Here is a 15,353-nt window from a genome sequence, read left to right as displayed (position 1 = left end):
TGAAGATTCATTGTGTTTGATCTGTAAAGTGGGGAACCACTTAACTTCCATTTACCCCTTTGCTCTCTTTCTTTGGATGATGGATTTGCAGCCGTCATTAAAGAATGTCCTCATTTGTCTCTGTTTGCGTGTGCATGCGTGTGCATGCATGTGTGTGTGGGTGTGTGTGTGTGTGTGTACATGCGTGTGGGTGCGTCCTCCAATCTCCTGTTGGCAAACGGTGCAAGATTTTAGTCAAGTTGCAACATGCCAAATCCTGGCAGTAGAGGGAAACAATTGCTGTTACATAAACCATTGAATCAACATGGGGCGACAGCCAAGCCGAGCTCAGGGAAGGAAGGAGATGGTCGCCAACAACACATTCCTGAAACATATTTTTTTCTCATTTAATCATATTGTTTCTTTCATCAGAGGGACTGTCCTTAAGTTGGAGTGATTCACAAACTAAAGGCAGACAGATTAGTGGTATGTACTGTACAGTATTATACAGTGTCAGATACAAAATCAAGACGATGCAACATCTCCAAAGAAAATGGCTTTAGTCATTTGCATTGATACTTTTCCAGTTTGTCATCACAGTCAAAACATACACTGTTACCAAGAAAGGTTATTGCAGTGTCTTGTTCTTACAACTGGTAAACATTTGCCACATGCTGCCTGCGAGTCTGGTAACTAATGCTAATAAGACCGTGGCACTTAAACCATTAATAAAAGTTCACAGGGCGGGATTTAACTCCAGCCTTAATTCTTTAATGTTTACAGATCTGGAAAGGTTTGAGCAGTGTAGTGGTATAGCTTCATCAAAATGCTTCCACCTTCCAGATAGGCAAACATTGAAGGGTTAGGGCCAAGAGGAAGGCATAGGGAGGGAATTAGCCATGCTATTATTATGTTGCACTGCTGAAGAAAGCAGGGCTGTGTGCATTAGGATATACAGTAGCAAAAACGTTTTGCAATAGAAAACGAAAACAAGTATTTCTTATTGGGTAAGTTCAGATAGTTGATCCCCATTTCACTCTGTTTCCGAAAGTTTTTTCCCACTACGTGCCTACTGAACACAGCCTAGGGATTCCTTTTCCAGGAAATGTGGGCATAAATAAACACTTTTGAATTGACCTCAGCATTTGATCTGTGGAGACAAACTTAAAATTAGTTCCTAAAAATGAGTGGCTGCTTCCAGTAAGATTGCTTTAGGTAACAATATTCCTAACTCAATTGTGACAATGTTACAGGCAAGTTTATTTTTGACAAGTTAGCTCGTCTTCATCTTCATTTCCGTCCTGCACAGCTCAAAAGCCTGGAGAGGTCTGTGCCCCATTTGTGTTAGAAGTGGACTAGGTAAACCCTTAGGAACTGTAATCACTGATTTCCACCCTATTGCTTTCCCCAATCCAACCTGGTCAGATTAGTGATTTGTAATTTCTCCCCAAGGAAGGAAGGACATATTTCTAAAGTATTGGAACAGAGCCTGAGTATTCTACTGTTCAATCAATACATTGACTGTAAGGTTCAATAGAAACTCATTATTGAAGCGCCAAAGAGGAGACAACCAGCAGACACTGACTAGAGCCATCCCACATCTCATCCACCTCAGACATGGACGGATAGGTCCACCAAAAAAGTAGTCACAACATCACTGCATGTGCTTACTTATGGGCTTTAGTCTTTAGCATTTGATTTGGTCTGCGGCATATTCTTTCAGAAGCTTAGTTCCCTTGTTTACTCTCTTTCGTCATTTCAAAGGAAGAGCTGGTGCCCTTCTCAAAACAGTGGTTTCTCATCCTGGATGTTTACATATTTGAAGTGGTGGGTGGGGGGGGCTTCCCTCAGTAGTCCCCTTGCGATGAAGCATTTTGAACCTGACACCTTGACGGAATGAGAATATATAGGGGTGCTTGGCACAGCATTCTTGCAAAGACACAGGGATCTTTGTAAACCAAGCTTTTTGTATGAAATGTTCTGGGGGCGGGTGGGGGACAATATGTGCATGCACTCTGTAGTGCGGTTGTATTTCAACATTGTAGTTTTATCCAATTCTGGCAAGAAGTACTATATTTTAATGGTCTTTGCACTCGTATTTCTGGCACAGTGTGTTAATTACACATATGCTACATCAAACTCAAGTTTGATTTCAGGATTGGTTCACCTCTGTCAGCATGTCAACTTGTCACTGGTCTTAATTTCTAGGGAAAAAAGGTTGCAGGGTGACAGTATCGTCACTTTTTCCCCTCATATATGCTGAGTGGAGGCCAGCTTTGATCATTAGAGCTATTCACCTCCCAATCCCACCAGCCAAAAGCAGGGTCAGCCGGGCTTTGTTAACTGGAAGTGTGTGTATGTGTGTGTGTGTGGTTGAAAGGGGAACTTGTTTCCACAGACTACCAGCCTCCAGGATGACATAATTCTCACCTTGTGTCCATCACTGTCGTCATAAAATGAGTTACATCAGCAGGGTAAGAGTAGGCTGGTCTCAGATCTGTTTGTGTTGTCAATGACCATAGGATTTGGCAATAAATACAGCACAAACATATCTGGAAGCAGGCTAGGGTATGAGGGGAATGGTGCATTGAGCCTTTGAGCTTTCTGAACAGACTCAGTGTTCTCTCCCACACATCTAACACCTCCAACTATTTATAAAGCCCTTTTTACATCAGCCAATGTCAGAAAGGGCTGTACAGAAACCCAGCCTAAAACCCCAAACAGCAAGCAATGCAGAAGTAGAAGCACGGTGGCTAGGAAAAACTCCCTAGAAAGGCCAGAAGCTAGGAAGGAACCTAGAGAGGAACCAGGCTCTGAGGGTTGGCCAGTCCTCTTCTGGCTGTGCTGATCTCCCCGGAAGAGGGGAGATCAGTGATTAAATCAATGGACAGATGAGACCAAGGCTGCTGAGGCACGGAAAGGGTTTCCCTGCTGGAGCGTGCCGGGGAGATTTGGTTTGGGGACATACGGAGCAGGTGTTGAAGTAGCGGACGATGTCGTGCACCAAGGTTGGCCACCAGTACTTAGCGGAGATGGATTGAATGGTGCGGGTGATACCTGGGTGTCCAGCGGCAAGGGATGTGTACGCCCAGGTCAACAGCCAATCCCTTACCTCTTTGGGAATGTAGCTGTGCTCCGGAGGGCAGCTAGCAGGCGCGGGATCCCTCTCCAGAGCTTGGCAGATGTCTACATCCCAAAGCACGAGGACAATGATTCGGGTGGGCGGAATGATATGTGCACTCAGGACACCTCCACCACAAAGGGCAGCATAGGGTCTCGGTGTTTCAGCAACGGGGCCGAGGTGAAACGCCCCTTCGGTCGGTGGAAGGCCTCATCGGCTGCAGGACTCCACACCAACTTGCGGGGGTCACCCTTGAGGAGAGAGAGGAGAGGCGATAGAGCTGAAGTTCTTAATCAAGCGGCAGTAGAAGTTGGGAAACCCCAAAAAACGTTGTCCCTTTATGTTGGTTGGGACTGGCCCTGACCTTTCTACCGACCTTCCTTTCATCCATAACCACTCCTTGTCGGCTGATCCGGTATCCAAAGGAGACAGCGGCTTGATGGAACTGGTACTTCTCCACTTTGATGTACAGGTTGTTCTACAGGATGCGTCCCAGGACTACCCGGACGTGGGCGGTGTGATCTTCCAAGTTGGCCGAGTAGATCAGGATGTCGTCAATATACACGACCACCTGACGCCCAAGCATGTCCCCGAACACCTTGTTCAGATTGTAGGCACGCCGCAGGTCCAGATTAGTAAAAAACAGGGCCCCGTGGAGCTGTTCGATGGCAGCCGGCACCAACAGGAGAGGGTAGAGGTACTTGGTGGTGATGGAATTGAGACCTCTGTAGTCGATGCACAGACGTAGACCTCCCTCTTTTCTTGGCCACGAAGAAGAAGCCTGCCGTCGCAGGGAAGTGGATGGATGGATGAAACCCTGTAGAGAGCCTCCTGGATGTACTCCTCCAATAGCCTTGGTTTCAACCACCGACAGTGGGTAGACAGTGCACAGAGTCTGCTAGCAGGTCAATGGCACAGTCCCAGGGGCTACGAATAGGGAGAGAGGTAGCACAGGTCTTGGAGATAACCTCCCGGAGATCCTGGTTACCTCCGGGATGTTGGCCTGGAGGGCAACCACAGGACTCTCAACCGACATGGAATCACAGGGTAAGGGAAAGCAGGTCTTCCGACATCTGGGTGCCCAGGCGTTGATCTCCAACCTCGATCAGGAGATGGTGGGGTCACGAGATGGTTGGAGTCACGAGAGGCCGAGGATTACTTTGTGTACTGGTGCCTCGATGATGAGGAAGGGAAGGATTTCTCGGTGCAGGGGTCCCATGGTGATGATGAGTGGTGCTGTGATGTGATGTGTCTGATTGTCCCAGTTCCCAGTGGTTGACTATGCAGTGCTTGAACCGGAAAAGGAGAGGAGAGGTGATGTTCAGGGAGGAGGCGAGGGCCTTGTCAAATCAAATCAAATGTTATTTGTCACATACACATGGTTAGCAGATGTTAATGCGAGTGTAGCTTGTGCTTCTAGTTCCGACCATACAGTAATATCTAACAAGTAATATAGCCTAACAATTTCACAACAACTACCTTATACACACAAGTGTAAAGGAATGAATAAGTACATAATAATATGTACATAAAAATATATGAATGAGTGATGGCCGAACAGCATAGGCAAGATGCAGTAGATGGTATAGAGTACAGTATATACATATGAGGTGAGTAATGTAGGGTATGTAGACATTATATAAAGTGGCTAGTGATACATTTATTACATACATTTTTCCATTATTAAAGTGGCTAGAGTTGAGTCAGTATGTTGGCAGCTGCCACTCAATGTTAGTGATGGCCATCAGTCTGATGGCCTTGAGATAGAAGCTGATTTTCAGTCTCTTGGTCCCCGCTTTGATGCACCTGTACAGACCTCACCTTCTGGATGATAGCGGGGTGAACAGGCAGTGGCTCGGGGGGTTGTTGTCCTTGATGATCTTTTTGGCCTTCTTGTGAAGGCGGTGTAGGTGTCCTGAAGGGCAGGTAGTTTGCCCCCGGTGATGCGTTGTGCAGACCTCACTACCTTCTGGAGAGCCTTACGGTTATGGGCAGAGCAGTTGCCGTACCAGGCGGTGATACAGCCTGACAGGATGCTCTCGATTGTGCATCTGTAAAAGTTTGTGAGTGTTTTGTGACAAGCCAAATTTCATCAGCCTCCTGAGGTTGAAGAGGCGCTGCTGCGCCTTCTTCAGCCCGCTGTCTGTGTGGGTGGACCATTTTAGTTTGTCCGTGATGTGTAAGCCGAGGAACTTAAAACTTTCCACCCTCTCCACTACTGTCCCGTCGATGTGGATAGGGGGCTGCTCCCTCTGCTGTTTCATGAAGTCCACGATAATCTCCTTTGTTTTGTTGACATTGAGTGTGAGGTTATTTTCCTGACACCACACTCCGAGAAGGCCCTCGCCTCCTCCCTGTAGGCCGTCGTTGTTGGTAATCAAGCCTACCATTGTAGTGTTGTCTGCAATGATATTCCCCATGGCACCGGAGTCCACTAGAGCTGTAAAGACAAAAGGAGGGACAGCCAGCCAGTGAAATTGAAACCAGAACAGGTTTGGTGGAAAGTGATGACGATGGAATACTCACGCCTACCCCAGGAGACGGATGATCACGGGACTGTCCCTCTGCCCTTGTGGACCCCTGGTTGGGCTCCACCCGAAGCTGGTAACCCTCCTGACCACAATAGGGACAGAGCCCAAACTCTGCGTGTAGGTGTGTGGACCCTACATCCATGGGTTCAGGCTCTGTCTCAGGATGGCCAAATAAGGAAGGTAGGAGGTGATGGCGATGGCGGTTTTGACTCTCCCGAAGAAGGTTATCCAGACAGGTGGCCATCAGGATGACCGTATCCAAGGAGAGGTTGTCGTATTAACACGCTAGCTCCTGGAACTCTTCGCACAGTCCCCTTATAAATAAGGTGCAGAGTACTGGCTCATTCCATCCGCTGGAGGCTGCCACAGTCCGGAAGGTGAGGGCGTACTCCGCAGCAGTCTGGGCACCCTGCCGGAGTTGGAGTAGGCGCTCACCTCCCTCTCTGCCCTCCTTTGGATGATCGAAGACCGCCCTGAACAGAGCCATGAACCTTTCATAGGAACCCCTCACCTCTCTCCCAGACCGCCGTAGACCACTCCAACGCCCGTCCAGTCAGCAGGGAAATGACTATGGCAACCTTGGACCTCTCAGTGGTACGGGCTCCTGTCTGATGGGTGAAATAAAGGAGCACCGGAGTAGGAAGCCACGGCATTTAGATGAAGTTCCTTCATATTTGTACAGGCGGGACAATCGGGCATCGCTGACCTGGGTGGACTGCTGGATGGGCTGGGGACTGGCTCGCTGGGGCAGCTCGTGGTAGAGGGTCCTTCACTAGTTGGAGGTGATGCCCCTCGGATGATGTTGAGCCGTACCCAATTGCGCCAGTTGGTCGTGGGGTTAGGTGTCCCTGTTCGCCGACTCTCTGGAGATGTCTGGATTTTCTGCTGTTTCCATTTGTTGAGGCACTATTCTGAAGCAGGTACGGGGAGTAACATTTAATAAATAACAGACATAGAACGAGACAGGAACAGCGTCAGCATACAGAAGACAATAACAATCGAAAGCCGCGGAGAAGCCCGACGGTCTGGCTTAGGCACCCCCGGTTCCATCGGCGGTGGAATCCACCCTGACGTCACCAACAAAACAAACAAATTAAAAAAAGAAACTCATGGACCGGCTGGGCAAACAAGAACTGACGATCCAGCTGAGGCCCAACGTGGGATGGGCGCCATCCGAGCCAACCGGGGCCAAGAAATCTCTCGAGCCAGCGAGGGAGTGGAAGCCCGACGAGCTGGCTAGGCAACCACGGTTCCATCGGTGGCGACCCAGAGCCGATGCCACCATACCAACTGGAACGCCAGTACTCCCCGATGCTTCGTATGTATGGCTGCTGCATTCTGTCACGAGTTGACGCTGGAGAGACGAAGCAGGTACGGGGAGTAACATTTAATAAATAATGGACATAGAATGAGACAGGAACAGCGTCAGCATACAGAAAACAAAGACAAAAACAATCAATGCAGCCGTGGAGAACAGAGCTGGGGAACTGACAAATATAGGGGAGGAAATAAACAGGTGATAAATGAGTCCAGGTGAGTCCAATAACGCTGATGCGCGTGACGAGGGAAGGCAGGTGTGCGTGATGGATGGCAGGAGTGCGTGATGCAAGGCAATCTGGCGCCCTCAAGCGCCAGAGGGAGGGAAGAGCGGGAGCAGACGTGACAAAACCAATACAGCCTGAAGACTGAGGCTTCTGAGGGCTAGATAAAGGGGAAGTAATCAAGGTACTGATGAAGTCCAGGTGTGCATAACGATCGGGAGCAGGTGTGCGTAATGATGGTTGCCAGAAGTGTGTAATGTGGGTTGCCAGGACCAGTGGTTAGACCGGCGACATTGAGCGCCGACACGGGAGATCGGGAGTAGGCGTGACAACTTTCCTGAGCATGTCTGTGTCACCCAAGGAGAATAAATCCATAGTGCCTTTGCATGGTAGGCACATATCATCAAACTTCTCATCAGGTCTTGCTTGGCTGATACCAAGCCTAATGTTTTTTATCTTATCTCTCATCACATTTAGATGTGGAGAAAAGTTCAAATAAGTTTGCGGGGGTAGGATTTATCAGCCATCAATGGTCGAGAAGAGCAATCTCAAATTATTCTGGTTATTAGTGATCAAGTTAGAAAAATGAGCCCGTCTAGCATTTCTAATTGCCTTGTTATACAGTATGTGTCAAGTTGTTCTCTTGGAATATCATAATGGACCTGAAATTTTGACTTTTTCCACTTCCGCTCTGCCTTTCTGCAATTTTTATTTTAATTTATTAGTCCCTCCTTGTCTTGCAGATGTGAACGAGTGTGAGGGGAGCAACCCCTGTCAGCACCAGTGCTACAACATCATGGGCTCCTTCATCTGCCAGTGTGAGCAGGGTTATGAGCTAGCCTCTAACCAAGCCTCCTGCCAAGGTACTGCAAGTCAATATTAGGAAGGTGTTCCTAATGTTTGGTAATCTCCGTGTATATTTATCAGTACCTTAATGTATACTGATACAATTTCACAATCCCCCCACTCACATCTAATATTTTCTTTCCTGAGAAGTTTCTGTCAGCCTTCTCCTCTTTAAGGGTTGACTTCATAATATTTATATATTCGTAGATATCGACGAATGCGCCTTCTCGAGTTACATGTGCCAGTGGCAGTGCGTGAATCAGCCTGGAGGATATGTCTGTGCCTGTCCCGAGGGATACCAGCTCCAAGGCAACCGAATGTGCCAAGGTAAATAGGCCTGTTTCAACTAGTATAATATCTAGCCCTCTCTTACACCAGCAGCAAGTCGTACGTCATAATAATGAATCTCAATACCTGTTTACCTGAATCCCCAATGATAACTCATTGGCTTTAGGCCTAGATTTTTACTTGTATCTTGGTATAAAGTCAGTATTTGACTTGATTAACAAACAGTACATGAGATAGTTATAGTTTCACATTTAGTTTTAAGCTACGCATTGCTTGTTTACAAAGACCTCAAGACAGTTGCACTAAACTCAATCTATTTTAAGCTATTTTCTTATTGAAATTACCATTGACTACATTTTTTCTCCATTAACAGACATAGATGAGTGTGAAACAGGAAACAACTGCCGCGAGGACGAGATGTGTTGGAACTACTTTGGCGGTTTCCGCTGCTACCCCAGGAACCCTTGCCATGAGCCCTATGTGAAGACAGGAGAGGGGTGAGTATGGTCCGGTGAAATGCATGATGATAATCACATGATGACCTTGACTGGGACCTGAAGTCTTTGCGGGCTAACACAGTATTGTGGGGTGAAGGAGACCCAGGTTCAAATCCAGTTGGTTACATAGTATACATAGTATGGACCCTTAAATGACCACATAGAGTGGCTGCATGACCTTTATTTGCTGACGGGATGATGTTTTGGGCTGGGGTTGCTGTCAACGGAGGGGGGTATTTTTCTCTGCTCTGCTGAGAAGTATTTTTCTACGCTCATACAGGAGTAATAAAGGCCTAGTGCACTAATTTGGTTATTATTATTCATTTTTTATGAGTATTTTTTTTATTTATTGTGATTTATCAGGGGGTGCTGCAGCACCCTCAGCACCCCTACTTCCCGCGGCTATGGGTAGGCCTGATCACCGACAATGAGAGCCTATAGGGAGGAGGTCAAAGACCTGGCAGTGCGGTGTCAGGACAACAACCTCAATGTCTGCAAGACAAAGGAACTGATCGTGGAAACAAATGGCTGAGCATGCCTCCATTCACATCGACGAGGTTGTTGTTGAGCGTGTCAAGAGCTTCAAGTTCCTCGGTGTCCACATCACTAAGGATCCACACACACCAACAGTCTTGAAGAGGGGCACAGCAATGCCTCTTCTTCCTCAGGAGGCTGAAAAGATTTTGGCATAAGCCCTCAGATCCTCAATGTTCTACAGCTGCACCATTGAGAGCATCTTGACTAGCTGCATCACTGCTTGGTATAGCAACTTCTTGGCATCTGACCGCATGGCGCTACAGAGGGTAATGCTTACAGCCCAGTACATCACTAGGGCCAAGCTCCATGCCATCCTGGACCTCTATACCAGGCGGTGTCAGAGGAAGTCCCATTTCTAGGGCCTATCTGCATTGACCCTTTTTGCACTAACTTTTTTGACTCATCACATACAGTGCCATCAGAAAGTATTCACACCCCTTGACTTTTTCCACATTTTGTTGTGTTAGAACCTGAATTTAAAATTGATTTAAATTGAGACTTTTGGATCAATGGCTTACACACAATACCCCATAATGTCAAAGTGGAATTGTTTTTCCAGATTTTTGCAAATGAATTACAAATAAAACTGTTCAATGCCTTTGTTATGGCAAGCTTAAATACTGTATGTTCAGGAGTAAAAATGTGCAAGTCACGTAGTGAGTTGCATGGACTCACTCTGTATGCAATAATAGTCTTTAACATGATTTTTGAATGAGTACCTCATCTCTGTATCCCACATATACAACTGTCTGTAAGGTCCCTCAGTCGAGCAGTGAATTTCAAACATAGATTCAACCACAAAGACCAGGGAGGTTTTCCTATTGGTAGATGGATAAAAAATGTATTAAAATGCAGACATTTAATATCCCTTTGAGCATGGTGAAGTTATTAATTACACTTTGGATGGTGTATCAGTACACCCAGTCACTACAAAGATACAGGCGTCCTTCCTAACTCAGTTGCCGCCAAAGGTGCTTTTACAAAGTATTGACTCGGGGGTGTGAATACTTGTGTAAATTAGATATTTCTGTATTTCATTTTCAATAAATTTGCAAACATTTCTAAAAACATGTTTTCACTTTGTCATTATGGGGTATTTGGGTGTAGATGGGTGAGAGAGAAAAAAATATTTAATCAATTTTGAATTCAGGCTGTAAAACAACGAACTGTGGAATAAGTCAATGGGTATGAATACTTTCTGAAGGCCCTGTACACTGCTGCTAATGTTGATTATTTATCCCGTTGCCTTGTCACATTATTCCTAGTTATATGTACATATCTACCTCAGTTACCTCGTACCCCAGCACATTGACTCGGTACTACCTGTGTGTATAGCCAAGTCATTGTGTGTTTATTATTACTTTTATTAACTTGTGTTATTACTTTTCTATTATTTCTCTATTTCCTTTCTCTCTGCATTATTGGGAGGTAATCATTTCACTGTTACTTTACACCTGTTGTTTATGAAGCATGTGACAAATAACATTTGATTTGACTTTGAGGATTCCTTTCCCCCGTGCACTAAACAACCTTACGTGTTACTTCACGCCAAAAAAACTTTACGCACTTTCTGCTCCTCCGCTGCTCCCTCACTCAGCCTTTTATTCTCACTTGGCCTATACCTTCGAGGGATCAAACCATTCTCAAAAATTAGGAGGATATGATCGACATGACGTATAAACTCATTTAGGTTAATAAGGTTAAGATTACATAATTGCAACTATAAGCAGGAGGCAGCCAGGCAGTGTAAGTGTTTTTCCCCCCCTGCTTTTCAGTCAGTATCTAGGCTACAACATAAGTTACACACATTGGTGGGGAGTTACAGACAGCATGGACCACATGGATAAGTGTCAGCTAAAATGACCTCATAGCTAAAACAATATGTATTAAAGTGCTAAAATGACCATTTACACAAAACCACATCAATAAAAGTGCTAGCTAAAAAAAACACATACTGTAGACAAAGCCACAAGGACGAGATTGATAAAGTGTCTGCTAAAATGACCACATAGCTAAAAACCACAGGCCGTATGTATAAAAGTATCTGCTAACATGACCACATCCAATGGTTCTCTCTGTCTCTGCATGTCTGTAGGCGTTGCAGCTGCCAGTCGCCCACAGTGTGCAGAGGCCTGCCACCGTCCATCGTCTACAAGTACATGAGCATCTCGTCGGAGCGCTCCGTCCCAGCCGACATCTTCCAGATCCAGGCCACGAGCGTCTATCCTAACATGCACAACACCTTCAGGGTCAAGTCTGGCAACGAGGGAGGGGAGTTCTTCCTCAGGGTGAGCCCAGAGATGTTTCAGTCACTCACCAGGCATTAACATTACCATCATGTCAGATGGTGTCAGCATTTGTCACTTGCTTTTCTACCTAAGTGGTAGCGTAATTGAATGATCTCTCATCTACTGTTATTTAAACACTTATTTGTGGTAGGGGGTGGTTTCAGATGTTCTGGTTGCCCTTTGCTATTTTGGGAATATCATGTGAGACAGTCCCTTTAATTAAATCATCTTTTGACTTCCCCTCATTGCGATCCCTTACCCTTAAATGGATAGCTCACACACATTTCCCACATAAATCATTTATTATTGGATATCTAAAAAGTAGTTTGAAGCAAATAAAAAGTAGGTTTGAGGCAAATATTCTAATATTTGCACCAAAAATTATACAAATTTTACCAGCAGTGGTGTGTTTCCATCAAACTGACTTCTTGCGACTAAAAAGCTGTGCTTAATGACGAAGTGCACATAAAAAGGTACTTAATTTACAGAATAAAAAACTGTTCAATATGTTTCCATCCCACTTTTAACTTTGTCGATAGTTTTGGCACAAAAAGTCTGCGATAAACAGCAAATGTGCTTTGTTCCAGCCAACAGCTGTACATAGTGCAGAGGATACATGATGAGATTATGGATAAGCGCAAGATCAGTTTTATTTGTCAATTGGCAGCCAAGCACCGATAATCATGTCACCAGCATACAAATTAAGACCCTCAATATTTATTGGAAAGGAGCATCAAGTTCACTGAACTTTCACCACTCTGTAAAATGTATCATTACTTATTTCATCTGTAGCCTAATAAACTGCATTTTTTCCCCCAAGTTGTAGTAGAAGGACCATACAACATAGCACCGTGTGACTGCAAGTTTACTGTGACAAATGCGCAAAAAAGTGTTTACACTGCCATTTGCTATTTATCTATTTCACAGACAAAAACATTATCCACTCTAGTCTAGCGTATTTTGTTCTATCAACATTTTAGGAATGTTTATTGACAATTGCTTGTTTTTATCCAACAAGTGTAAAATAATGGTAGTGATAGAACCCTTGTTAGCATCCTCAGAACATGCTAACCTAAATAATCCCTTTAACCTACCAGCGCTCCAGTAACGTCAGCGCCATGCTGGTGATGACCAAGCCGCTGACCGGACCGCGGGAGCACGTGGTCGACTTGGAGATGGTCACCCACAACAATGCCCTCAACTACCGCTCCAGCTCTCTGCTCCGGCTCACCATCATCGTGGGACCCTATGCCTTCTAAGTTCCAGTTATAAATTGCTCTTAGGCACTGATCTTAGATCAGTTTACCTGTCCCCATATCTCATATTATCCATTAGTGGATAAAATGCAAAACTACTCAGCCCTCTTACTCCCTGCCAGACCCTCACAAGGCCTAACACTCTCTGTACTGCTTGGATCTAATAGAGATATCCACATACTCCATGCAAGGGTTTCCCATTCCTGGTCCTTGTCCTGTTTTGGCCAGTTTTCATTCAAATTGATGGCTGTATAAATTGTGATTGAATGTATATTGTCTAATCTGCTGGTTGAGCACTGGACTGGGTGAAATTGTTTTGTTTTAGCTCAGTGTGTATTCCTTTCTTAGAGAAGGAACCATTGGATAATTGCAGTGAAAACCAACACACACACACACACACACACACACACAGAGCACATACTGTAGGAGCAGGAGGGTGAAATAGCCAGGCCACAAAATAGTCATTTTATGCATCACTGGCTAACGATAACATAGTAAGAGCATAACGTGACTTAAATTGAACACAATCCTTCTTATTCATCCCTTGCTAAATGTATGTATTGCAGAGTAGTAGGAGTTCTCATTACATTGAAATCTTTGTGAAATCTCAACCTTAGTCTAGTCAAGATGTGTTTTCCTATAGAGAAATTACCAGTGTTTGAAATCACACTTGCCCTTTTTTATCTTTTACCATAGTTGCCAAGTGAGGTTCACAATCACATCGTATCCCCTTTAAAGATCACTGATTTTGTTTGTTTGGAGAGCTTTTCATTTATGTAGTTGAAAAGAAATGTACAGTAATGCAATGTGATGTCACTATAAATACCAATTGTCTTTGAAAAGAGACATATCTGTATCAGTTTTCTTGAAGAGAGATTATCTCTTGGACGGACTTCGAGTTTCTGACCAAATTACGTGAGATTTTAGTTCTGGGTTAACCGAGATTAGAAGAGAGACAAAGGTACCTAAAACAGTCAAGCTTATTGGTGAAGTGTGATTTATTGGGTTACAATTGTAGTGTGAGGACAGTGATGGAACATTTTGCAATGTGTTGTAATCTAATGGCATCCTTAACGAATGGAAATGTATGATCACGTCAACCCCCATCGGAGAGTTGCTCGGCAACCTCTGCCCATTGGGAATAAAGCAATAACGCTTTTGGACGCAAAAATGATACTTTTCAGGAAATCATTGGCAGTGTTGTTTGGTCATATAGGCAGGGGAATTGTTGCTTAACATGTCTGTATGTGTGCCAGAGTGCCTTTTGATCCTGCACAGCATTTCCAATCAACGATCTGCAACAAACAGTTAGGTCATTTCAACACAGAGTGCCTTTCATAAGGAGTCATGGTATCACAATTTGAGATATCTCAGGTTTTTAAGTAGAGGATTTGACTCCATAAGATTTTTGGAAATAAATGTCATGCTTGACAATCAACAGGGAAGCTCAATTCAATCAAATGTTTTCCACTTCCAATAACATGCCATTTCAACTGTGTATGTACTATATATAGGTAGGTAGTGTAATTACAGTATTGCATATCTCTATGGTTTTAACAGTCAATTTTGAGCAAATGTCTGTTTGTAAAAAGTGTTAAGGAGGTAACAGTTGTAGACCTACTATAAATAACAATGTGTACCTACACTGTGGTTGCAATGTACCTGCCTATATAATATACCTATATAACTACCATATAGATACATAGTTCTGGCAACAATATTATGTGGAACCACATGTGGCTACATATCAATATGAAATTATTTCTTGGTGTGATAATAAAATGTAATTAAAGACTGAAAATTGCCAATAAAAATGTCTTATTTTATAGGCAGGAAGTAAACTTGTAGCTCTAATACACTGCTCAAAAAATAAAGTAGGTAGTGCAGCTCATCCAGGATGGCACATCAATGCGAGCTGTGGCAAGAAGGTTTGCTGTGTCTGTCAGCGTAGTGTCCAGAGCATGGAGGCGCTACCAGGAGACAGGTCAGTACATCAAGAGACGTGGAGGAGGCCGTAGGAGGGCAACAACCCAGCAGCAGGACCGCTACCTCCGCCTTTGTGCAAGGAGGAGCAGGAGGAGCACTGCCAGAGCCCTTTCAACTGACCTCCAGCAGGCCACAAATGTGCATGTGTCTGCTCAAACGGTCAGAAACAGACTCCATGAGGGTGGTATGAGGGCCGGACATCCACAGGTGGGGGTTGTGCTTACAGCCCAACACCGTGCAGGACATTTGGCATTTGCCAGAGAACACCAAGATTGGCAAATTCGCCACTGGCGCCCTGTGCTCTTCACAGATGAAAGCAGGTTCACACTGAGCACATGTGACAGTCTGGAGACGCCGTGGAGAATGTTCTGCTGCCTGCAACATCCTCCAGCATGACCGGTTTGGCGGTGGGTCAGTCATGGTGTGGGGTGGCATTTCTTTGGGGGGGCCGCACAGCCCTCCATGTGCTCGCCAAAGGTAGCC

The 15,353-nt window shown here is 45.0% G+C and overlaps 1 protein-coding gene across 2 annotated transcripts in view; it reads left to right on the top strand.

Moving 5' to 3' along the window:
* LOC109875530 (EGF-containing fibulin-like extracellular matrix protein 1) overlaps positions 1-14,324 on the top strand; it is a 28,717-nt gene extending 14,393 nt beyond the window's left edge. For both annotated transcript variants that reach the window (XM_020467865.2, XM_031799631.1), the window contains 5 exons: positions 7,916-8,035; positions 8,226-8,345; positions 8,680-8,803; positions 11,436-11,628; positions 12,726-14,324. In XM_020467865.2, coding sequence (XP_020323454.1) covers positions 7,916-8,035; positions 8,226-8,345; positions 8,680-8,803; positions 11,436-11,628; positions 12,726-12,887 — 719 coding nt within the window. In that variant the 3' untranslated portion in view covers positions 12,888-14,324. The remainder of the gene's footprint in view (positions 1-7,915; positions 8,036-8,225; positions 8,346-8,679; positions 8,804-11,435; positions 11,629-12,725) is intronic.
* The last annotated feature ends 1,029 nt before the right edge of the window (positions 14,325-15,353 follow it).

This window comes from Oncorhynchus kisutch, linkage group LG20, assembly GCF_002021735.2.
Source record: "Oncorhynchus kisutch isolate 150728-3 linkage group LG20, Okis_V2, whole genome shotgun sequence".
NCBI lineage: Eukaryota > Metazoa > Chordata > Actinopteri > Salmoniformes > Salmonidae > Oncorhynchus > Oncorhynchus kisutch.
Note: the sequence above shows the minus strand (reverse complement) of the source record. Positions and strands in the feature narration are given on the sequence as shown.